Source organism: Sebastes fasciatus, chromosome 16 (assembly GCF_043250625.1).
Source record: "Sebastes fasciatus isolate fSebFas1 chromosome 16, fSebFas1.pri, whole genome shotgun sequence".
Taxonomy (NCBI): domain Eukaryota; kingdom Metazoa; phylum Chordata; class Actinopteri; order Perciformes; family Sebastidae; genus Sebastes; species Sebastes fasciatus.
Window position 1 is genome coordinate 10,549,830 of NC_133810.1, and position 26,976 is coordinate 10,576,805.

Consider the following 26,976-nt stretch of genomic DNA (forward strand, 5'->3'; position numbering starts at 1 on the left):
TGAAATTGTTTTTCCAGTTTGCATTGTTATGTTCGTGTACAATTTGGCCTGGTACTTAACTTTTGTATCTGGTTTGTCGTTTATCTTATTGTTTATTTAATTGGATCCCTGTTAGCTTTCAACGTAGCATTTTTTCTAATCTTCCCTGGCCAAATTAAATTTGAGAACAAAAAGCAGCTGATCCCAATAAAACAAAATACAAATCAATGACAACACGTAACTATCAATAATATCATTGTAGAATTAACTAAATCAGGGCACCAAACACACACAAACAACAATACAGCGACGTTTAAGTACAAGACAACCCTCCATGAAACTCATGAAAACTTAAGACCGCATCAAATAGGAGGACATTTACTGCTTTAGGTACATCTGCATTTGTTTCACAAGCATACACACTTGTTGAATACTGTTTGGTAACTCAATCAGTTCCACATAACATTACATTTTTAAAAGGTTAATCTTGGTATGTGGGTAAGCGACAATTAGTTATCCCTAAACCCGAGTGGGATCAAATAAAGCTGAAAAGATTCCAAAAAATATAGCTTTCATCATGAAAAGAGTCAATAATTGACCCGCCCTGGTCGTACCTGGTCATGAATCTTCATAAAAACATACCAACAGACCAGCTAAGCTCACTTCATTGTGCTGATCCCCGTCTTCTCAAGTCTGAGATCTTGCCTCTTGCTGTGTTTGGCTGCAGTTTCCCCACACTCCGACTACGGGGGAGTGAAAGCGCCTCACAGGCCGAGCCGTTTACGCCACAGAGAAAATCTCAGTAAGCTCCTTAAGGACGATCATGTGGAGGGACAAGGCCAGAAAGCAAGTGAGAGAGAGACGGGAATAAAATCCTTTGGCGAGCTACTAACTATCACCACCAACACCAGGAGCAGCAGCGTACCAGGGTTCATTACAGACATGAGTTTATGTATTCATGAGAGCCACATAAGATTAGAGATTTGAAGTTTATGCAGCAAAACAGGAACATCTAAGGCTAGAAAATAAACCAAATCTATCAAACGATAAATAACAATCTCTTACAAACTTAAATCTACTCATTACATTTTTAACACAAAAACCTCCTGCCTCACGAAGAATTAAAATGAGAAAAGCTACAACCACTAACTAAAAATTAAACCAACTGGAGAAACGATTATTCTATTGTCTGAAATATGACTAACGATTAATGTCATTAATAAATCTGCTGGTTATTTTTTCCATTAATTGATCAATCGCTTTGTCAATAAAATGTCAGAAAATGGTGAAAAATGCCCATTATAATATCTCAGTGTTTAAGGGGACGTCTTCAGATGCAGAGTCCATATTATAACTGCGTCTCTATTGTGTGCTTTTGTGTTTGCACAACACACAGAGAACTTTATTTATATCTGGAGCGGACCTTGGCTGCAGTGTGTTCACATGTCAGAGTTTCCTCATCAGCTTCTGTTGGGGTTCAACAATTCCTTCACATTCCTGAGACTAAACACAGAGAGATGAAGATCATGAATAACAAAAGGTCGGGCTAAAAGACGCCGCTGTGATCGCTGGACAGTAGAAACTGACTGGCTTTGACAATTACTCTGAATCTCTGAAGGAAGCCAAACCAGCATAATATTAGCTCAACACATGAGAAGTGAAGTCAGAAATGTTTTTAAAAGAGTTTGGGGGCCAGTGAGGGAGATTAGTGCAAGCACAGCACCTATACTGTATGTTGGCCTCACTTAAAGTCATACAATCCTTCCAGTAGGTCACGTTTGCAGAGAGCATGACTGCACAACCACACTGAGAGAGGTCTGTTAGGCCGAGAGAAACGCTGTACAGAAGCACAGGAAAACAAGGCTGTAAAAGGTAGCGGGTACAGTTACTACATAGAAATGTTCTCCATGCACAGAGTAATCAATCTAAACTTAACAAGACACAAAGCTGTGTCCTGAACTGCAACAAAGGAGAGAGAGAGAGAGCTGCACCCAACAACAGGGTTTGGATTGTATTAAATCTGCTCATCAACTCTGGTTCTTCTTGAATCTTAGTTTGGATTGTTGTCATATTATTTGAGTATGAAAAGCAACAAAAATGATATGTTAAATATCTTATATTCTCCCGTCTGAATGTTGGCTGTTGTACATTTGTTTTCACTCAAGCTGGACAGATTGACGTAAACCGATTCTGGGGCATTTTGAGTACAACAGGAATACTGAATTATTACATAATATAACCTCCCTGCATGAAAGTATTTACATCTCCGGTGTCTTGTAAGGTTTAGCCACACATTTCAGCACCGACTCTGATCCACCATATTTTAAAAAGACTATACACACAAGTAACCAGCAACACAGACAAAGAAGATGAAGGCTTTGATCAGACAGAGAGCGGTTTAGTAGCCTGGGACGTCTTTTTGTAATTGTTTTCAATGAGAGCGAAGCGTTTTGCGCGCTGCTTTTGCGTTGCCGAGCACCTCGCATTTACCCACTCTATTTGGTGGTTGCCTCGCAACACATAAAATAAAAAGACAAAGCAAACAGCAAAATGCGCTCTGTCTGATCAGAGGCCTAAGCGTTCCACACCTTCTTCTTCCTTGACAAACATTGGCGCCTACATTACCCACAATGCAGCTCTGCCACTGACAGTTCAGGTCTGAGATTCAGATGTGTTATGCTGGTAGCATCTAATGTAGCCTCGAGCCGCTAATCTGCAGCAGAGATGAGGAGAGGTCTGATAAACTCACTTCTTTCTAACGCCACACCCCCTGATTATTTTCAGTATCAGACTTTGCAGTCCTCAGCCACAACCAACGCTGACTTAAGTGACATCATGTGAGGCAGTTTATCCCATTCACACAGCTTCCTCTGGATGCACAAAAAGCTTCCCCTTTAAATTTAGATTAGCTCAGAGACAGTTCTTGATACCAAACCTTTCACTGAATGTTGTGTTTCTAATTGTCCTTTGGCATCTGAGAAATGTGAGTGTGTCTTTTATTGACATCCCCTTACACAACTTCTGAACTTTAAACTAGAACTGTTTATTTAGTTTTGAGTCAGAGTTGTTTTAACTAGAAGCTTCCCGACACTACATTTCTGACCTTTGCTTCCTTTTGTTTAACTGTGCCGCAGTCATGTGTCCTACGCGGATTTTCAACAGCGGCTTTGACGGCAGAAAGATTTTTCTGAAACATGATTTCTAGGAAGCTAGAAATCGTCACACATCACACAGTATAAAGTGCCAGGAAGAATCAAAGAGAGGAGACAAAATCCAACACCAAGCCCTGGCAGCACATCACCCCCACCCTCATCCACCTCCACTGGCTCCCGGTCAAGTCCCGCATCACCTACAAAATCCTCCTCCTCACCTACAAATCCCTCAACGCCCTGGCTCCTCAGTACCTATCTGACCTCCTCCACCCTTACACACAGCCCCGGAACATTAGATCCTCAGGCACGGGTCAGCTCTCCGTCCCTCACACAAGAATGAGAACTTTTGGGGACAGAGCCTTCAGTGTGACAGCCCCCACACTTTGGAACTCTCTCCCCATAGACCTCCGCAACGCACCATCTCTGGACACCTTCAAAAGAGTCCTCAAAACCCACCTCTTCACCAAGGCCTATGGCCTCTAGCTACTGTTACATTTGTTGTATTTAGTTATGTCTTTGTTAAGCGTCCTTGGGTTTCATGAAAGGCGCTATATAAATCCAAGATATTATTATTATTATTATTAATCATGCAACGTGAGCCCACAATAGGGCGAGGTGTCCCTTATTATTACAAAAATATTTTTGACCTATTTAAATAATACAGTGTGATGATCATTTAACACGACTGCAAGTGCTTTCCACGGCTTGTTTTGCTATCTGTGACTATAATTAGGTAGCAAAGAACAACTACTAAACACACGGTAAAATTTAACTTGATGTAAAGTCTATTTTTTTCCCCAGATGCTGCTCAAACAGATTCTGAGTATGAGAAAGGAAACAAGACTATTGTGTGAAAAACTAAATCACAGCTAAGATTCAAAGGCGGATAGCAACAGATAAATATTTACAACGTAGCCTGTATTTAAATTAGTACATACATGATCATTAACAAGCACGGGGTGCAGATTTAGGCTTCACAATGTCCACAAAGTCAGCCTTCAAATTTATGACGCAGCTCTTTGTCCGGTGACGAAAGATCAGAAGTTCAAGTCTGTGGATTCCTGGAAAGGGTTTTTAATTTCAACAGTGAACCATTTGAGCCCCAAAACAGTGTTTGACATGTTTTCTTTAAAAATAAATAATATAAAATCGCGATCATTATACTACTTATTGTATCAAGAAACTGTAAAAACAGAAATTATCATCGGATTTTCAAATTCCCGGCGCCCCTTGAACGAATTATGTGTGATGAACAACCAAATCTAATCTTAAAATATGAAGTGAATATTTCATCAAGCAAGTCGCATTTAAAATTTCACAAAAAATAAACCGTTTGCATTAACCAGAAACTGTAAAGAACATTAAATTCTGCGCTTCTCGACGCAACTGTGAAGCCATGAATGACTCTGCTGAGACCCACAGTCATGTGATACAAAACTTCTACTAAACTGCACGCTGTTTACACAGAGCAAAGAGGAGAGGTTTTAAAGATGTAAATAGTTTAATATATATAGCATGTGGAGCCCCCATTTCTTTCCCAATATTGGTAACATGTGTGGGCACTTCGAAAAATTTATATTTAGATTCATTTTTTTTCAATTTCTGCAAAATAAATTATCAAAGAAATTCAACTTGCTTTATTTATTTTATTTTTTTATGATTTATGGCATTATAACTGTGTTATACTACACAAAAGACAGCCATGATTGTGCTGGTTCCATAGAATTGCAGGACTTATATATTGCAGTGGAAAACGAGGCCACAGTGAGCAAAGTGTGACAGGAGCAAAAATAAAAATGCTTAAGGGTTTTAGTGTAATGACGCAGTTTTGCACGTCTTGTCCCATTATCTTTTGCAGAAGCAACTGTCTTGGTTCCTGGTACTGTGCCCTTTTTAATTTGATCTGTAAAATGTATTTATAAAAGAGGCTGTGTGAACTAGTTCAACACTGAAATGTTTGCTTTGTGAAGCTGGCAGCTTAGCTTCTTAACCTGCCGACATTTTCTGGTTAAATAAAAGCTTCTTATGAGCTGGAGCTGTGGTTAACTCAGCAGCAGAATGTTGCTTCAATAGTCTGCTGCTTATTCTAATCAAGGCTGATGACGTCACGTAAACCTACCATTCAGCCTAAAATCACTAAATGCAAGACTTTCTCAGGCTACGTCAACCCAGAATCAGGATCCTATTTAAAGTTTTCTAATGGTGGATCAAGTCTCGAGCATTAATGTCTTCCTGGAGTTTTACAAGCAGTAACCCTCATGCATTAGCTGACCTTCCAACCTCAATCAAATTTAGACGTTTCTCTGCCTTATCACCTGCTCATGTGATTATTTCATCAGTCAGAAACCCACCTGGGTAGATGACAGCTACATTTATCAGTTACCAATTCAATTTATCAGCTAAATGTGTTATTTTAATTTTCATTCCTGCATGTGCATCAAAATCAGTGGGCAACCTCCGGGGTCTGAAAAGTGAAGCCAATGCAGAAGTGCCTTAAACTTCTTTCTAAGAGCCAGCAGGGGGCGACTCCTCTGGTTGCAGAAAGAAGTCGGATAAAGAAGTCTATGAGAAAATGATCCTACTTCTCACTTGATTTATTACCTCAGTAAACATTGTAAACATGAGTTTATGGTTTCAATCGCTAGTTTCAAGTCTTCTTCAATACAACATGATGTTCATTTAGTAAATTATGGCCCCATTTAGAGTCAAATAGACCATAAAGCAGGGGATGCTTTAGGGCGTGGCTACCTTGGGATTGACCAAAAGGTAGGCCAAAAACCAGGATGTGACGGTCGAAATTCCGAACTCGAGGCTTCAAAACGGCAGTCCACAAACCAATGGGTGACGTCATGGCGACTACGTCCAATTCTTATATACAGTCTATGATCAAAATACACACAATAATGGAGAATCGTGGGATACACATGCCAGCTTTCTTTATCCAAATTAATATCGTAGCTCACCAGAAAATCACATTCATGTTTAATAATCACCTGTCTAAGAAAGTTAAGAAATACCTTATTTGTTCCTTAGCCGACCTAAAACACCCTGTCACACCGAATTAAAAAATTTGTGGCAAAAACAAAAAACATAACCTCCTTGGCCGAGGTAAATGTCCAATAACGTCTCAAATATTCTTCAACTTCCACTGACCGAGCATTACAGGCAAAAGCTGATCAGGCATCAGTTCAGCGTCTTATTACCCTCTTTACAGGGAGTTTACAACATCAGTGTAAGTATTCAGCCATATCTGGGTCATGTAGACACACATTTCATAAAACAACACAAACTGCTAGTCCTCTCGGCAGCCTAACGTAGAAACTTTGGCCTGTGCGACAACACTGTTGCTAAATTAAGTCGAGGAATCAGCACAAATTCCTCAAGTATTTATCTGCTTAGTTTGAGCAGAAAGTGTGAACAACAGTAGTCTGAAAGTTTCAGATGTCACACTGCTGCAGCTTACAGAGCATGACAGTGCATGTTTAACACAAACACATATTGGGTGGCAAATTTACGGTGTGGGCCAATCAGATCTTTGCAGCAAAGCGTCTCACTGTACTGATTTCCTCTGATCTGGAGCCTGTTTTTTTTGGAAAGTCTATCACAGGAAGTGGGACAACTGATGAAACACTCAGGTTTTATCCAGTCTTTCTGCCTCGTCATCCTGACAGAGGACTTTGGCAGGATCTCAAACAGCTACAGAGCAACGGTCAGGAAGCAAATACTGTTTCTAAATAATTTCTATATACTAACTTCAAAAGAGTTCCCTTCACTTTTTGTATTTCTACTATTGTTATTCTCAGTAGTCTTTGGTAGCTTCATTGAATCAAATTGGCTGCAGATCCTTTGAAAGCACTTCTGGGAAGCTAACACAGAACACCACCAGCCACTAGCCATGCATCGTTAGTGACTCAGGGGGATTCTTAATTGAATTTGGTAGCCCGTCAACCGCTGCAACAAGTGGACAAACGGTGGTTGTTCAATAATAAAGAGCAGGTTTTGTCGAGCGTCGTCACATTCTGCTGATCAGCTGAGCCGTGCACTACAATTCCCCCACCGAGGGCGCGCACGCATCACTCACAGGGCTGCTCAGTGTTCAGGGCATATCAGATGAGATCAGATGATAGTGCAAGGTCAGAGGAGAGCCTCCCTCAGGCAATGATTTACTTCACTTTGCCTTTTTTGGTTAGAGATTTTCTACACTTCACACATTTTCAGTAGTTCACAGGATGTCCTGCTTCAGAGTGCTGGTATAACAGTCTATTATAGATGTTAATAAATACAATTGTATAAGCAAAAGGAACTTGCCTTCATTTTAAACACAGGAATCTAAGAAAATCAGATAATCAACATAAAATGATTACTGTGCCATATTCCGTTTTGCAAAGATGCTCTCGTTTTGTCTTGTGTTATAAATCCAGCGCACCCCTTTCCTTTACAGCGGTGCACTTTTGCCCCACTGGGCGGGGTGCATTTTCTCCGCGGTGGTGCACCGTGGCCGGCTGTAGGTCAGCTTGGAAAGGCCCATGGTGCAGGTGGCGCTTTACAGCACCCCCACGCCCGGACCTCGTCACTTAGTGCTTGCTGTGAGGCGGTCTGTCCTCAGTGCGGTGATGTCAGCAACCCACTTGGACATCTTGAAACACAGACCCCGTCTCATTTACTATGCTTTGTGGGTGTGCCTTTTCTTTCTGTGTCATTAATAATAAATCCAACACACCCCTTTCCTTTCCAGCAGTGCACTTTTGCCCCGCTTGGTGGGTTAGGGACAGCTGCTCGGTTTGGGAGGATCCCCTTGTGGGAACTCTCCTCGGGGCTGGCTGGCCCTCGCAGGACGTATTAGTGGTGTGCCACTACCGGCTCTAGGTCCGCTTGGAAAGGCCCGGGGTGAAGGTGACACTTCACGGCACCCCTCGCCAGGACCTTGCAGATTAGTGCTCGCTGTGCCCTCGCTCCCTGTGGGGAGGAACAAAGCCTCCTGCTCCCGGCACGACTGTCAACCGGGACGGACTGTCCTCAGCGCGCCAATGACTTTTTTTTGCCGTGTCATTGCATTCATATCTATACAACAATGTGTTTATGATTAAAGTGTTTCATAGATCTAGCCTCTTAATTTTGCTCTCAAAGTGCACCAGATTGATGCATTTAACTTAAAAATGTACAACATTTTATTTATCTCTGATGTTTCCAAAGATAATGAGTAATTGTGTTAAATAATCGTGATCTCAATATTGCCAAAAATAATCGTGATTATGATTTTTGCCATTATCGAGCAGCCGTAGTTCCCCCCCCCTCCCGGTTCAACAATCTAGGAGATCCTGAGGTGGTGACTGATCAAACCCAAACGTCAAAACTGCTACAACCTGTGTAAAGCATTCAGTCACACCGCAAACAAGCCCTGATCACTTTTCACAATCAATGTTAGGACAGCCAATCCTCGCTATTTTGTATTGCAGACAATATCACAACCCCACATCAGTAAATAAAATAAAGTCAATTACGTCTCAAACCAAACCCTCTTTTTAATCAGTTATCAGTTTGATCTTCAGAATACTTCAGCTCTCACACCACAATAAATGCACCAAATGAAACTTTTAGTCCCCACATTTTTGCTGCTGATCTTTAGTTTGTGGAATTATTTTCCCCAAACCGCACTACAGGCGTGAACCCACCTTGAGAACAGTCTGACTGTTCAGTCTGAGGAGTGAGGACTGGGTGTTATCGAAGCGTTGTATGCTCAACTGTACAAGAGCGCTGATAAGTGTTATATTCTCTCAAACTCAAGGACAGGTCAAGTGTGTGTGCTACAGAGACATATGGCTAAATAGCATCCGAAGGATTAAAAAAAAGTTGCGAGGGCATATGGAGAGGAGGAGGGAACAACGGGAGTGCTGATGATTTTGCTGTATTTGCATTAGCAGGGAGACCAAATGCTAAGCAGAACAAAATGAGTCAGAATGGAGGAGGAAATGCATTAATCCTTCCGACAAAACACTGTGCTTATATGGAAACAAATAAAGTATTTCCATATTTGCAACTCTGCACGGTAACGCCATGACTGCATTAAACCACGAAATGTCAAAACTATATGGTGAAGCTGTTAAGGCTAAGCAAACGTACCAGAAAGTCCCTGCTATGTCATCCATAACAAAAGCATTGAGAAACCCTCAGTAGGACAAGTAGAGAACAAAGACAAAATATTTGTTATTATAAACCATATCCCTAAATCATAATAATCAGAGTCAGAGACAAAGCATGATTCTCTTTTATCCAGTATAATACAGCGCTAAACTAAACTCTCCCCCCTCACACACTAATAACTGCGACTACCTTGTTTGACCTGTAACTGTATCACTCCTTTGAAATTCTAAAATAATGGCAGGACTAAGGTGGATCAGCTGTACCTGAAATATGACCTGACACAAACACACCCACAACACAGCCACATCAGTGCAGCTAAAACAAAACTAGGGATGTCAAGAGTACCGATACTTCGGTACGAAGTCGATGCCAAAATTCTGAAAACGTGACGGTACCGTTTTTTTCCACAGCACTGTAGACGGCGTGACATCGTCTCGGGATGATAGACAATGTATTTGGGATGTAGTAAACTCACTTTCAACATGTCCGGAGCGTGATTCTGTTTATGATCGGTACAATATGTTGAAGTAATTTATATGTAACGGTAAGTTTTGTTGTATTTGCTTCACCAAACAAGCAATGATGAGATCAGATGGGAGTTAAAAATGTAAAACCACCATCACATTGATGTAGTGACAAGAATGCTGACAGAGTAAACAATGCAGTCATCCTCTACCTGCTTTTCCCTAATCGTCAGTTTACCCAACACACAGTAGGTAGCGACTCCTCTTATTCTCAACTCCATAGTCACCCCTCTCTCCTGTCAGATCATCCTTCTTTCTTACAACTCAGGCGACATCCACACTAATATGTATTTGTTTTAAAACGCAGAACTTTTGTTACGTTTATTCCTAGCGTCTACACTACTCCGGCGTTTTCAAGCTCCTAAAAGGTAGACGTTTGAAAAGGCTGCGGACCCCGTTTTAAAACTCCGGGGTTGTGTTTTAGTCTGGACGGACAGAAACGGAGACCTTTGAAAATGATGACGCAGACACCTGCGTTCGCTTCTTTATTGGTTCTTATAACTCATGACGTGTCCTTCCCCGATTGGTCACATCCCATCACCTGAACCTTTTCCAGAAGAAAACAAAGGACATCAGCCTCGACAACAAGATGGATAACGGGTTACAAGCGTTGCTGACCGTGTTGCTTCTGCTAGCAGCTGGTGTGCAGTTTAATTCTGCATTTTATAATGCTACGACTGCCTACATGCGCAGGAGGAAAGCCATTATTAAAACGCTTTGCATCAATTCCGGTGTCCAGCGCTGCTTCCTGTTAACACAAGCACACGCATGCCCAATGTACATGAATGGTTTTAGTTTTAAAACGAAAACTTATTAGTGTGGATGTAGCCTCAGTCTTCTCTCTCTCTCTCTCCTCTGTGTTTAATCCCTACGTCTTTCTTCGCAGAACTCAGAGAGCCAGTATTGCAGCATGACTGCCAGAGGCGAACATTAACATTAGCCGCCACCGACCCCCGCCAGTTCACATTAACCATTACCTCTCCCTCTGTCTCCAAAATACTGATTTTGTAGGCTCTATATATGAGATCATTCTGCTCATTAAAAACCTTCCTTTTAATTTAGATTAAAAAAAGTCACTGCAGGGGTCATACAAAAACATACTCTCCGTCAAATATCCTTTCCATTTACCGTTATCTCCAATTTCACCTCTCCAAAACAGACACAGTACCGCTCTGTTTTTCTCAGAAAACAGCACTACGGCGCACACACACCTCAGGTGGAGTCCAAAGACAAATTCCCATGGGTCGCTGCAGCACACGACAGTGACGATACCTGCTCCAAAGCCCACAGGGTATCGCTGGTGAAGCCTATAAATAAACCTTGTGCCACGTCGGCTCTGCAGTCTTAGATAAACACAGTGGTAGTGTGGGGAAATAGTCCCCAGCCAGATGCTGGGACTTTTTATTTGCTATGGCGAGTGGGTTTGTTCAACTCCCACATGTATTGTATCGTCATTCTGAGGTCATATTGTATTTTTAAGATTTACTTATTTGAGGTGAGTTTTTGGGATTCCCCAGTGGTTGGGGCGAGTTAAAGGGGGAAAAGCAGCACTCTGAGATCTTCCCCACAGGACGATACTCAACAAAACATTCACAGAAGCCACAGTCTAACATAGAAAACACTTATTTTAGAACACACACATTTCTCTCTGAATGAAAGAAATGAGAAACAAAGGCAGGGCTTGTGCAAACGCTCGATTCAAGATGCACACAGACGTCTTATTTTGTAAGTGCTGATTACAGGGAAACAGGAACTGGATGTGTGATAATCCCCTTACAATGGTCATTTCTCACACTCAACATCTAAAGTTTAATCAGAGTGAAACTTAATCAGCATCATCTACTATCTACTAGTCTTGTGGTCTCACAGCAGAGCAGAGTGACGACAGGAGGGAAGCCTCTCTGCAAGAACCAAATATGGAGGAAACGACAGTCAGAGCGGGCGCCGGTAGACCGCCTGCGTGTCTCACACACACGTCAAAGACTCTCTGCAGCGTCACATGATAAGTGTGGTGACATCATCGCTTGCAGAGTAGAAAGCTCAGACAGCAGAGTGCCGGGAGTCGCAGTAACATCCCACTCAACCCAGGTCATGAAACAAGAGAGCGACGACATCAAACCTTATCACGGCACAGACCTTGATGCTGAACTCAGACTGTTAAGCTTTGCATCCAAATTCCTGGATGAATCCTAAAAATCTATTCTGGGATGTTTCAAACACATTTTAGCTGCAGTATGTTGCTGTGAATTTTGACTTCTTGTCTTTATGGGAGCTAAAACATTATGACAACTTGAGATCTTAACTACTGACCAAAACTGACATACCAGCTTGAAAAAAAGGGCTGTTTTCCTCAATATGTAAATTTGTAAAACATGTCTTAATAGTTGAGATTACAATTTACAAGGACAGCACAGCGGAGGTAACAAAAACGTTGTTAGCCTCGATGACAAGGTTGGAGGGAAGGGCTGCTCGATTATGGCAAAAATCATAATCACGATTATTTTGGTAAATACTGAGATCGCGATTAAGTAACACAATTACGCATTGACTTTGGAAACATCACGTATTTAGAAAGAACATTTTGTGCTTCAATCTGGTGCACCTTGAGAGCAAAATTAAGGAGGCTATGAAGAACTCTACTTGTGCCCTAGTAAACAATCAAACCCAATGGTTGTATAGATATGAATGATGATGACACAGCAAAAAAAAAAAAAAGTCACACCCAGAAAGCATGATAAACGAGACGGGGTCCGTGTTTCAAGACGGGTCAGGTGGGTTGGCGACATCGCTGCATTGAGGACAGACCGCCTCGGTTGACAGTCACGCCTTTCCAAGCTGACATAGAGCTGGTCGTGGTGCAGCACTAATGGTACAAGTCCATAATGATCTGTCCTTTCCACGCTTCCCATTCATTGTCTCTGTAAGCAGCCATGTAATGCATTCTGGTAGCATGGCGGCGCGATTCAAGAAATGGACCATCACGTGCGCGACTCGTCGCCTCTGGGAACACCGTAGAAACTTTTAAACCAAACGTTAACAATCGAAAAATAAGGACAGATTTAGCAACGGCATGGCTTATTTGTTTGCGTATTCAGAAACACATTTTGGTGATCTATTTGTGACGCAACAGATGAAAGTTTCCAAACGAGCAGCCATGTTGGTTCCAGTTTGAAAGCCGAGAGCAGCAGCCCACGAGGGAAAGCGTTCGTCCAATTAGGTGCCTTGTGTCTAGTGGCAGCCCATCAAGCATCCCTCGCAATAAGAAACACCTCTGAGGACATGTGCCATAAGGATCAAATACGCCGACGAGGGCCAGCCAGCGCCAGGAGAGACCCCACAAGGGGATCGCCCCACACTGAGCGGCCGTTCCTGAAAGCACACTGCTGTAGAGGAAAGAGTTGCGCTGGATTTATAACACATGACAAAAAAAAAAGAGCGTCATTGCGAAACAGAATGCGGCACACTAATAATTTGATGTCAATTATCTTGTTTTCATAATTGCTGGAAGCCAAAATCGCTCTCACAAACCATACTATCAATCCGTCAACTTCAGCTTCTCATCCAACACTGACAGAATAGCGCTGAATGTCTATATCTTGTTGTGCAGACCAACTGTTATTGAAGAGGAGCACCGCTAACAAAGTTCTGCTAACTGTCAAAAATACACACATGGGAGAAGTTTGCCTTCAGGGCTTTCTGTCAGAAGTCTCCTGAGGTTTAGGCAACAAAGCTACTAGGTTAGATTTAGGAAAAGATCATGGGTTTGGGTTGAAATAAAACCTTTCTGGCAGAAAGCCCTGAAGGCAAACGTCTCCCATGTGCCAAAAATACACTACATTCCTAGTAGCTTCTTCACAATAAAAGACTTCTGCCGGTAGAAAGTAAAATAAATCTGATATCTGAGAGTACAGGAGTGAAACTGAAGTCCAAACAAGAGAGATTCAGTTAAAAACAACAGTTTTCTCTGTAGTCGCAGCCCTGCAGCTTTGCACAAGATGCCGCTTGACTTGGGACAGAGACGTCGACTGCAGTGATGCTCCAGTGGAGAGACTACATGTGCTCACGCTTCAAGCAGCACAGCGCAATGACAGCCAGTTTTACCCCGTCCTTAAGAACAAAGGTCAAAAGGTGACACTGCAGCTTTTTGTCTGTTCACACTGATTAACAAACATCATGGCAGAAACAACTGGTTTGGAGTGAACGCATAAACTCCCACCACAGACCGTGATGTATTTTATGTTTAAAAAAAAATTAATGCTTTAGCTATTATTGTTTTTATTTTAGATCGATTTAAACAGGATCAAGCAAACAACAATTTCCCGTGGGCTGTCTTTAAAGGGTTAAACCAACCGACCCCGAGTCACAGTGGGCAAACACCCCAAATAGTTTAGTTTGGAGTTCTAGACACCAGTAGAAACATGTCTCTCTTCATGGCCCACCTGCTCAGTAATATACATTTTTCATGAATGTTTTAAACTTCAATCCCACCGGACTCATGACTTGAGGCGTTTGGCAGCAGGAGCTTTCAGTCACGCCACTAACTGGACACATCCTTGATGCAAACAGTCCCCACCCCGAGTCCGAGCCCAGAGGGATGTGCCGCTATCATCGCGTCCAGACACAACCCTGAGACAGATAAAGCAGCACGACTTGGACAAATTAAGACAAGAGCTCATCTGAAGCAGCCGACAGCTGAGTGGGTGTGTGAGGTGAAGAGGGAGAGGTGGAGTAGAGCGAGTGGAGCAGACACCAGGCTGATACCTCTCTTAGCATTTCCACTCTGAGGCTCTGACAGTCTACAGCTTCATATCTCCTTCATGATTTAAGTACATTTTCAAAGTAAATCTGCAATGTGTGGATTTTCAGGCTGTTAAAGTTAATGCGATAATAACGCGAATTCATTTTAACATCACTAATTTCTTTAACACATTAACGCAACTTGTGAGTTTTAGGTTGTGGCTGGCTCGGTTTTAAAGCTAGAGTGAAAATACTGGCATCATATGCCTTTCAAAGGGGGCCCTTGACCTCTGACCTCAAGATATATGAATGAAAATGGGTTCTATGGGTACCCACGAGTCTCCCCTTTACAGTCATGCCCACTTTATGATAATCACATGCAGTTTTGGAGCAAGTAATGAAGACACAACATCCTGTCCAATCAGATGAGCTCACATCAACACAGTGAACACACATTCAGAAGTAGTCTCTCCTGCAACAGTAGTCCCACTTTACACTTTACACGCGTCAGCACTCCTCCGAGGTTCATGACCTTTGCCGGGTCGTAAAATGTGGCTACAAACAGCCCAGAGGTGTCCGATGACCGAAGGTGGGGGTCACCTTCTTTACGGCCACAACAAAGAGGACAGGATTCACAGAGCAGGGGACAGACGTGTAAGACAAGTGAGGCGTCCATGCTAATTTTAAAACAGCAACCCCCCCCAGAGTAGAAGCGACTGGTGCAGGAATGAAAAGCAGCTTCGAAACGTGACACACACTTCAGAGTCCTTCAAATTCACAACTTAATTTAGAGCTCGCGGGAAAGCCATACGCACAGAGTGGAGGAAATCATGGTAACACTTTACTTCAACCGCCCCCCATTTAACATTTATAAGCAGCATATAAACATTTAATATGATTTATAACACACTATAATGTAGTTTCAACAACTGTAACTCGTTCTGTGGACACCCATAAGGGGAGGATAGACAGATAATGTATGACAATATAGTAAAAGCTAAAGTTAATAATATCAATGTCTTCACAGAAGTTGTAATTGTTGACATTAATAACACTTTAAAATAACCCTACTGTATATCTGAGCAGTGCTACATTACAGTGTGTTATAAACCAATTATTAAATGTTAATATGCTTATATATGCTGAATAAATGAGGTTCAAGCAAAGTGTTGCTTAAATCATATTATATATATAAAAAAAATTAAAAATCACAACTCCCTGCCTGATGCTGTTCTTTTTTAGTTTAGACAAAAGCTGTTTTTATTTGTAAACTAGACAAAAGTCATGTTATACAACGTGTGGAGGGTTTCATTCAACAGTCTCTTTCAACCCACAGTTTCCAACAGAGAGGGCTGCACATTTGCATGTGTTAATAACGGTTCCTGCATTATGCTAAAGGTATGCTAATGCACCGGGCCTCACCTACAGTTACATTTATTCATTTACCAGACCTGCCAGTCAGTCCTGTCTCACTGATCAGCGGAGGATCGCACCACAGCTACGGGACAGCGTTACCTGTCGGCCGGCAATCTTCACAACAGTGAAAAGAAGATAGACTTTAAATAAGGTCTTAATACAAGTCGTGAGTTGCGTTGATGTGCGACCGCGGGGCCGAGTATGTTTGCAGCGCTCTGCTTTAGAGGACGACATTAGGATTGTGATCCTGCGGGAGCAAGTGGTCAAAAAATAAACTGTAGTGATAACCAGAAGGACGGAGTCAACAAGTGAGGTTGAAAAGAAGATTTAAGCAGGTCGTGAACCGCTCGTCGGCTGTAGAGTCTCGCTCTGAGCTGGTGTCTGCATCAGCAGAACTCCTTTAAAAAACAAGGAAAACAACAGCGCGGCTCTAATTACCGATCAAATGTACCAATAAATTTAGATTCACCATCTTTTCTGAATCTCTCCGAGCATCTCCTGTAATTCGGCAAACACATAATCCACCAAAGAGCATGTGTTAAAGTATTATTTTACCGTGTTTCCCTGTTAAATGGACGGAAAGGAAAAGCTGTCCGGCGGCATCCCAATTTAAAAATGTTTAAGTCATGAGTTTATTTTAAAAAAGACAATAAATTGTACCAATATCTCCCACAAGCATCCATAACAGGCCGGGCTGTCATTTGAATGTAAATGCAAGAACCTTTTAAGGATGGTTATATATATATATATATATTACACACTGCGGCGGATGTAGAGCCCCTCGAGTGCTGCATAAAGGAAACACCTCATGCACTCATTCACCAAACAGTAAAGACATACAAACATCAACAAGCTGGAAGCCTGTGTGCTGAAGGAAGGATACATCTGCAAAATAAATATTTCATTCAGCAATCCCTTTACAGTAATAATACGGTGCCCGAGTACTCACACTGTCACCAGTGGGGCTTGGAGCAGGTGATGGCATCCAAGAGCAATAACTCAAATGTAGAAAACATGCATTTACTTTGGCAGAACATTTGCACATGGGCTCCCATATGGTCTTTTTTTAAAAACTGTAATTTAACAAGACATTTCTCTCTGTTTCTGTTTCTGTTACTCTCTGTCTGAATCCATGCGTGTCGACATATAGTTAGTAGAGGTAAGAGGGAAAGCCAATGCTCAGTAATGAATGAAATAAAGCAGAAATACAGTGTAGCTCTGGATCTTGGGTTGGGTGTTCTAGATGTGGGTTATGCCAGTTTTAGATTAACAGATTTCAGTCCCCACAACGATAGCACATTTTGCAATCATTGCCCGATAACATTATGATGATCTATTTATCATGCAGCCCTTTTTCAAATGACACATTTATAAAAGCAGTACAGAATTCACTGAACGTCTCACAAATAGAACATTAAAAACACTCATTTGATGCAGCGGGACGCCATGTCTGATGACTCTAAAGGAAAACAAAATGCACGGTCACCTGGCAAAACAAGTTGATCCTGCCTCTAAAAAATCCTCGAGCTCATACTACATTGCAGGCGTTGAGACGGATGGACAAGTATAACTCTCCAGTTCCTGGAGTGTAAAACTGTACAATGTCTTGGCATCTGTGAAGCCTTCAAACTTGACTTCCTGATTCATGTTTCATCTTCTCACCAGCACCTGTAGCAACACAACTCGCTTTTTGGGGGGGTTGTGGGGCTATTTTCTGCCTGAATGCAGCTCAACGGTCAGTTAGCAGCAAAGAGATACCACAATGATGGGAAGCTAACTGGCTTAAAGGAGTACTTCACCACCAAAATGACCATTTGTATATCAATTACTCACCCTGTGTTACCTGGAATTCTTGAAGAAAACTTGTTTTTTCTCACATACCTCCACGGCGAACGAATAAGCAAAAAACGGACAAAAGTCTTGATGAATTGAAGTCAATGGGGAGGGGGCCACGTTTAACAGCAGTGAATCTATGTCAAAATATCGGTTTAGAAACTTTCACAACTCGTGCAGTATAATCCAAGTCTCATTTATCCAGTCCTGAGTTCAGTACTTCCCAAACACATGCATCTTCGCTAAAACCTTACTATTTAAAACACTTCAGACAAGTAACGCGCCTGAACAATTGTGAGGCTGTTTATGGGGAAGTATTTTAAATAGTAAGGTTTTAGTAAATGGATTTACTACTGGATACGTTTGATATAGTTTTATGGTTGTTAAACAAGGCCGCCATTGACTTCAATTCATCAAGACTTTTCTCCGTTTTTTGATTCTCCGTTCACCGTGGAGGCATTCAAGACGTTTTCTTCAAGAATGCAAGGTAACACAGGGTGACTAATTGATATACAAATGATCATTTTGTGGGTAAAGTATTCCTTTAACCAAAGTGGTTGCAGTTCATTTTGTGCACTGGGCGGTTTGATTGATTGGACCATGTTTTGCCCACCATGTCCTCATTTGCAAATTGGATTATGTTACCACCAAAACTGCTGCGAAAATCATCTGAAACCAATGTTTGCATCGTTTTTCTCTGCAGCCTGGACATTTCACCATGTCGACTAACTGAATGAATGAAACATAATGTTTAATAGGGCCTGCTTATAAAAAGACACTGGTACTCTTGTTCCGTGGTGACCGATCAGAACAAGGCGGGTGACAGCAGCACTGCTAGCATTTATCACTAATCACCAGTAACTCCCTCTGGGTGCCAAAGTACACTGATGAATTTAACTGTTCGGAGAAACTGGGCCTACTTTTCTTGAAGATTAATTCAAATGAACCAAACATCTTTAAAATACACTGAAAAGTTGTGCTGAACCCCGTTTAGTTTCACTTAAACGCACAAAAGAGACAGTCAGAAGAATAACGGCCCCTGACTGCATCAGGTCAGCGTGATGAATTCATTAACGTTTGCCCGACTGCCTTCCTGTGTCGGTTTTTGTTCGAACTGCTCTACATCTCTGTAACTAATTCCAACTGTTAGGAAAACACACAAAGCAACATACTGTAGATTATCTTCACTGCCGCACAAACAGCGTCACATGACAAATCACAAAGTGAGAAGTCATTCAGCTAAATGCCAGAAATGTAAATGTCAGACCGGCTTCAACGCTACAGTCCGAGCTGCTCCAGTAACGCTGCAGTCAGACCTGCGAAAATTTAGTCATGTGATCTCGCGAAAGGCAGGCAGGACAGGAAGTAGTGTGGACAGGGTTGTGAGGGTAAACTGTGGCAGCTAGAGATGTAAGCAGGGCTAACAACAGCAATCCAACCAAGCTTTAAATTCTACAGCTTTTCAATCACACAACCATTAACCTAAGTCACTGCAGCCAACCAGCATCCCTCCTCTTGCATTATATAAAAAAAAGGATATAAACAATTAATATTTCCAGAATGAGAGGACCGGCTTACCCACTTTCTCAAACTGGCTGGACTAAACTCACAACCGGAAGCTAAAACCTCACCTCATTCCTCATAGAAGAAACGACTTAATGCACATTTCTGCTGCCCGTTTCACTCTATTCCTCTGTTCAACAGTTGATAGTGGTAATGCACAACAAAACTAAGTAATGCACCAACATAGGCAGAGAGGAAGAAGACCGCTACCAAGCAGACTTGAATGTAAACAACCCATCCATCCATCTATCCATTATCTGTAATAGCTTATCCTATTCAGGGTCGCAGCAGGCTGGAGCCGATCCCAGCTGACATTGGGCGAGGCGGGGTACACCCTGGACTGGACAGCCTGACTATAGCAGGGCTGACACATAGAGACAGACAACCATTTACGCTCACATTCACACCTACGGGCAATTCAGAGTCATCAATTAACCTAACCTGCATGTCTTTGGGCTGTGGGAGGAAGCCGGAGAACCCGGAGAAAAGATCAACACAGGGAGAACATGCAAACTCCACACAGAAAGGGCCCCAAGCCGGGTTTAAACCTGCGATCCTCTTGCTGTGAAGCAACAATGCTAATCACTGCACCACTGTGCCGCCCCTCGATGTAAACAACGCATTCCCTTCTTAAATCCACTTTGCAAATGTTCTATGTAGAGCTGCACAGTTAATCGATTCGTTGTCAACTATTAAATTAATCGTCAACTATTTTTAAAATCGATTAATCGGTTGGAGTCATTTTTTAAGAAAAAAAAAGTTGAATTTCTCTGATATCGTTAGTAGCAGCCCCAGTTTTATGAAGGAGGGAAATGCATTCAAATAGGCCTCAAGGAGACACTCCTGGCATTTCGGTGAGTGACCCTGAACGCAACCAAAACTCATCAGGGAACCTTTAAGTCTGTGGTCAGTACTTTTTCAGACCGGCCTGGGGAAATTTGTTGTGGTTTCTGATGCCAGTATGAATGCAGCCACACACCCTGGAGACGAGACAGTCACAGTGATGTTTACTACTAATATCTCAAGCACCCAAACATTGGTGAGTCTGCCCTCCGAAGCTAAAACAAAACCACTTTGACCTCTTACAAGATCAGGCTGCATCACATAGTTTTAGTGGCCTATAGGATCATTCATCTGAGGCTGAAATAATTTCTCATAATGTCCTCTCTGACCTCTGTATGGAGAGTTTGTGTATCAAAGGCCAGCTCTAACAGGGTGAAAAATTATATTTATCCCTCATGCCATCAAAGAGTGATCAGTTTTCCATGTAACAAGTTGTGGTTGGTGATGCTAATGATGTTTTAACCATGATAACTGGGTCAGAAGGTGATGGCTTGATGTACTACATTTTTTATGATATTTCTGTCGCTTTATTTACTCTTGTGTGAATTTATGTGGGTTCTAGACCATGTCTTACGTATAATAATACTGTATGTTTTATGTATTTTATTTATTGTTTGTCCAGGTTTCAAAAGACCAATTTCTCTCTGGGGAAAGTTGAAAAAGGAGAAAGTTCAGTTATCCAAATCCAGAATATAAAGCCAACTCTGAAGTGACAATAAAAAGCAAGCTGGTGACACGCTTGCCACTGTAACCTTTTGGCTACAATGATCATTTCACTAACAATTAACAGTAAACCCAGTCAGTAGTAGCATGTCTGATGCGATTGTGAAACTGTGCTGCTTATTCGGAGTCCAAATCCATTTAGGATCACTCCCACTGTGATCCGAAAACGAGCTGCCTGGGCCGTGGAAATACGTTTCCAGCCTTTCAGCTGGTGTTCTTATCCAGGACGGGAGTTCAGGGTCTTGTTCAAGGACACACTGAGTACACATGGCTGATTAGAGGGCCGTCTACCTGTTGAAAAGACTCAACTTCTTACTTTTTTGGTTAGTGAACCATTATTTCAACCAACAATGATTGGTTCTAGGACAAACTTGACACCATTTCTAGAAAATAACTTAACTTTTGTTATATTTCAGGCTACACCAACACCAAAAGATCAAGCTCACGATACAGACACGTTTTTCCCCATGTGATATAATGTAGTTTTACCTCATGTCAGAGGGGAAATTCACTCTTTGATTCAACCGCTAACAAATCATAAACACACAACCTGTGACAACTCCTAAATAGACATGACTTTGTATAACGGGGTCAAACTGCTGCTCTAAAAATCAACAATCCAACTTTCAATTACCATCTAACCAACCGTTGGTCCATACTTGTCAACCCTCATTGCCCTCATCAGAATGCAGGACACAAAATCTCTGAAACGCACTTCCATTTCAAAATCCTCCCTATTTTTGAGGTCTCAAGGTTGTGCAAGCATGCTTGGGTTTTTCAATGCAACATAAAGAGGGGGGGGAACTAACTGCATGGCTATATCATCCTCTGGCCCCCAGCCAGTTATATACTTGCTGATGAGACAGCTTTTGGAGCACATCCATCCATCCATCCATCCACCCAACCCACCCCTGGACTGGTCCAGATTCAGGGTACAGCCTGTACCCTTAAAGTCTACATTAGCTGCACACAACAGGCATACAAAAACAAACCAGCTGGCACACAAAACAAAAAAAAAAAAAGACAACACAAATTGCTGACAGGCTACAGCATCATGACTGTGCACACCTGCAAATGCGGACACTGTCCAGGAAAAAGAGCACACACACACACATGGCTGAGAGAGGCAAGAAAACCACGTTGCTTTGCTACAGAGCAGAGGGAGGAAGTATGAATCAGCGAAAAACACTTAGTGTGGATTTCATTTTGTCAATCAGCCTTTAATGTGAGTAAATGCACATTTGATATGTCAAAAAACATATATATATATATATATTTTTTTAGCTCGGACTAGTGAGGTCACTAGTCAGGGACAAAGGAGGACGGTCTGCAGGACGGATAATAATGCACTATACTCATTTTTAACAGTCTCTTCTGCACCATATTCACTTTTTTAATAGTCGTGTATCACAGCCGTTACCCTGCAGTATATTCAGTTTTAACAGTTTTCTTCATCTCCTTGTATTTTATATCTGGTATATTTTTTTTGTACTTTGCACTACTAACTTCTTTAATAACATGTTTTGCACTATGGAACTGTGATGCTGGAAACTTGAATTTCCCTCGGGATCGATAGTTACTATCTATCTATCTATCTATCTATCACACACACACAAATTATTCAACCAGCTTTTATCCCTTTGTGTTGTTTTTGTTTTGTACATTGGTATTTGTCTTTCTTTGGATAATATATTATATATGTATTTCTCTGTATAATATATCTGCACTATACTCATTTTTTAACAGTCTCTTCTGCACTTTTTAATAGTCTTGTATCACATACACTGTATCTACCTATCTATCTATACATACAGTATCTATCCATCTATCCAGTATCTATCTATACAGTATCTATCAATCCAGTATCCATCTATCCAGTATCTATCTATCAATCCAGTATCCATCTATCCAGTATCTATCTATCAATCCAGTATCCATCTATACAGTATCTATCTATACAGTATCTATCCAGTTTCCCATACAGTATCTATCTACCTATCTCTGCAGAAGCCATGTTCACACACCAAGCCTGCAAGATAGCTCCCATGCTAACAGCTAATAGCTAGCATGGGAGGACAAGACAAGCAGGCAGGAGCCATGTTTTGCACTGACAACTAAAACACGACATGACAACGGGGTTAAACACCACAAAACAGCCAGACTGCCTCACACACGACGTGTTGTCTCCACGTTTAGCACGGCTACAGCGCCTTACAAGTAGCACAGCTAGCTAGCTAGCAGCCATGCCTTTCTCCTGGTGAACACGTGGAGTGAACACGTGACGTCTCACAACAAGCCTGCTCCTTCTTTTAAGCGTTTAAACGAGCAGATGTTTCGTGTCGCTAACGAAAATCGTGCTTTAGAAGAGCTCAAATAGCTGGCATGTTTTACACAAGATGTCTGGGAAATGCACAGTAGCTAAGGATAAGGAAACACCCAGAGAGAGGAAGGGCTTTGACTGTCGCACTAGGCCGAAGTGTGTTGCTATTGTTAGCTTGCTAAGCTAAAGGCTTTTCTTTCTAATTGATGCAATGCGAGACATGGAAGGGCGGATGCCTTATTATTAATGTGTGTCGACATCCTGCCTCTAAACAAACGCGTAGACAAGTAGTGAAGTTTAAATATTTGGCAGACACAGAGGAGGGAGTGTGTCAGCTAAAGGGTTGCAGCAGATGAGACACACACAGAGGTGAAGCTGGTGGCTAGACATGAGCACATCTGAGCTGGAAGTAGTTGAAAGTCAAGCTGAAATTTAACATGATCTCCCTCCCAAAAACACAAAATGCACCAATACTTGCATACAGTTTTGTCTGGTGTGATGACACAACATGCAGAATTACACCTTAAACTTCTCAAAATATGATTAAAAGAGAAGCATAGACACAATAATGTCATTTTAATTAAAAGTTTGCATGTGATTAAAGGGGTGCCACATTATCCTGGCATGTGTTAAGTGAGTTTGCATATTATAAATGGTGCATTTTAACTTTTTTTTCCTTTAAAAAGGGTGTGATCCCTTAAAAGCCACCCATGGGTCAAGGAATAGCCTTCACTAGGAGGAGGGGAAGACAACATAATGTCATTTTAAATAAAAGTTTGCATGTGATTAAAGGGGTGCAACATTATCCTGGCATGTGGCAAGTAAATATTATAAATGAAAACTTTTTTTTTTTTTTTAAAAGGGTTTGATCCCTTAAAAAGCCACCCATGGGTCCAGGAATAACATTGATATGATTAAAAAGGAAGCTTAAACAACATTTAATTTAAAATAAAAGTGGCTTTTTAATGTAATTGAATTGTGATTACTAATTGGCCTTTTATAAATGCTCATTATAACAGTCTTTTACTCATGGACTTTACCTTGGTCTCTGTCTGTGGATGTGTGAGATTTTGTTGTCTGCTCTGTTGACCTGTTTTTATTCTGCCTATGTCTGTAAAGCACGTCAGCTCATGTTGTTTTAAATGTGCTATAGAAATAAATTTGACTTGATTAAAGGGGTGCAACATTATCCTGGCATTTAGCAAGTTAGTTAGCATATTATAAATGGTGCATTTTAACTTTTTTTTTATTTTAGAGGATGTGATCCCTTAAAAGGTCCAGGAATAGCCTTCCACTAAGCGGAAGGGAAGACAACAATTTAATTTTAAATAAAAGTTTGCATGTGATTAAAGGGGTGCAACATTATCCTGGCACGTTGCAAGTAAATATTATAAATGAAAACTTAAAGGGTGTGATCCCTTAAAAGCCAGGAATAGCCTTAATATGATTAAAGACAAGCTTAAACATCACAATTTAATTTAAAATAAAAGTTTGCAAGTGAGTTTGCATGTTATAAATGGTGCATTTTAAGTTGTTTTTTTAAGGGTGTGATCCCTTAAAAGCCACCAATAGGTCCAGGAATAGCCTTTCCACAAGGGAGGAGGAGGAGGGGGCTTTAAACTCCAAATATATCCAAAGCTTTTGCAGGGGAAGCAACCACAGACTTGTTTATGCAACTCTCTTTTGCTCTTTTTTTTTAGTAGTTTCAATAAAACACTATCTGTCACAACTTCTTGTGTGGACACACAGACACTGACAGCCAGTATAATAATCAACATGTATATAGGGAGAGGTTTTACGCACCGTGGTGTGATGCTTGTCCATTCACGCTGACCACGGTCACCACCGCATTATTCATCTTCCTAGTCCACGGGTTCACCTTGGGCGGTGGAGCTTCAGTAAACTCCTTTCTGCCTTTAACACCGTCCTCGCTGTCATGACAACCTCCTTCTTTGCTCTCCTCCTCGGCTGCTGCTGCTTCTGTAGCCGCTTTGGAGGTCTGCTCCTCGGTCACTCCTCCTCCACCCTGCCCGGTGGTGGTGGGGCTGCTGCCTGAGCTGCTGCTCCCTTCCTCGGCTACACCCATCTCCGTGTGCCGCTGCTTAGCCCCGCCGTCGCCCTCCTCCTCCACCGGCTCACCGCGGATCACTTTACCGTGCTGCTCCTCCGCCTTCTGCAGCGGGTTGCCAGGCAGCAGAGCCTCCACCTGAGTGGCCATTTCTCCACACCGCCGTCTTTCTTCCCCCCTCAGGATTACCCTCCTGGCCCTGGTTTCGCCTTCAATATATCAAAGGAAATGTGAAGTTATTCCGCTCCTCTGCCGCTCCTCTGTCTGCTAAAGATCTTCAGCGAGTCCGAGACGGATTAAAACATGTGTAAAAATATAAAGAAAACGTGTCGTTAAAGGATTACAACCCTTATCTCCACCACCACTAGCAGCAATATGGATGATCCACACCACGCGACGCAGGGGTACGAGCACGTATAGGGAGGAGGAGGAGTAGCCACGTAAAAGACGCCGGCGGGAGCGCGCTTTACGGTCAACGTCGAAATGCTGCTTTCATGTGCTGTGCTTTCTCGTCGTAGAAACCTCCCCAAGTCCACAAAACAAAGTGTCATTTTTGTCTTTTCCTCCCACATATACATATATATATATATATATATATATATATATATATATATAGACAAATTCGATACCACCCATCTTGTCAAATATATTATGAGGGGGAAAAGACAAAAAGTGCCACTTTGTGACTTGGGAAATCAGGTTTTTATGACGAGGAAGCATATATATATATATATATATATGTATATATATATACATATATATATATAATGTATAATGTAATAAAAACCTCACTCCCAAGTCAAGATTCAAGCCCTTTATTGTCATTGTGTAGTACAACGAAATTAGATTGTGACAATCCCATAGGTGCTAATGAAAAGATAATACAATATAAATATACAATATGTATATTACAGTTTTTCTCAATTGTTTACACAGAAATACTGGTACTTGACACACAATGACCACAACATGTAACTCATGCACCAACCCCCTGAACCAATTCTGCTAAACTACAAGCACAATTCCTGCTTTACACTCAAATTGCAGTTCTAAAACACACTTTTTTCAAAACACTACACACAATTCTCTGCATTTGGCACAATTTTCATGAAGAAAATCTCGTTTTCACAAGGAACACACTGTCATTCAAAATTCTAAAGTCAATTGCCCTACTATGCACACTGACTCATCACATGGGCAAACACCTGTCACACAGTGTAACAATTAGCAAGCAGTTGATGGTTTTCATGGCTGGATTCGACATGCTAAGCGATATTTCCCCCGCTGCTTGGCCAGGGAAAACATTGCTTGTGATGTGGATGAGGTGCTGTGGCCAGACCGAAACAGAAGAGAGGATGCAGCATAGTTTTTTTTACTGTAACTGTATATAGTAAATTCCTCTGTTGTTTTGTATGTAGACCACTGTATGTGCAACTTTGTGTTGGTTGGGATGTACACTGTGTACATTGTTTTTGTGGGGAAAATAAAATATATTTGTTACCATGTATTTGTGTGTTCTGAGTATAAAAACAATATTCTAAAATATTTTACAACACACTTATGTATGTACTGTCTGTAGTAAGTGTAACACTGAACAAAAAAAAGGCCTAAGTCATTATGATGAATGGAGAAGAAGTGTTTTCCATTCATCATAGTGTTTTACATTGAGCACATCAG

The 26,976-nt window shown here is 41.6% G+C and overlaps 1 protein-coding gene across 5 annotated transcripts in view; it reads right to left on the reverse strand.

Moving 5' to 3' along the window:
* The window catches only part of larp1 (La ribonucleoprotein 1, translational regulator), a 53,185-nt gene extending 27,463 nt beyond the window's left edge, over window positions 1-25,722 (reverse strand). For 3 of the 5 annotated variants that reach the window (XM_074610981.1, XM_074610980.1, XM_074610982.1), the window contains exon 1: window positions 25,035-25,722. In XM_074610981.1, coding sequence (XP_074467082.1) covers window positions 25,035-25,449 — 415 coding nt within the window. In that variant the 5' untranslated portion in view covers window positions 25,450-25,722. Of the gene's footprint in view, window positions 1-11,007; window positions 11,119-25,034 lie in introns of those variants that run through there. The other 2 variants (XM_074610978.1, XM_074610983.1) reach the window with 2 other exon arrangements.
* Window positions 25,723-26,976: the final 1,254 nt, after the last annotated feature.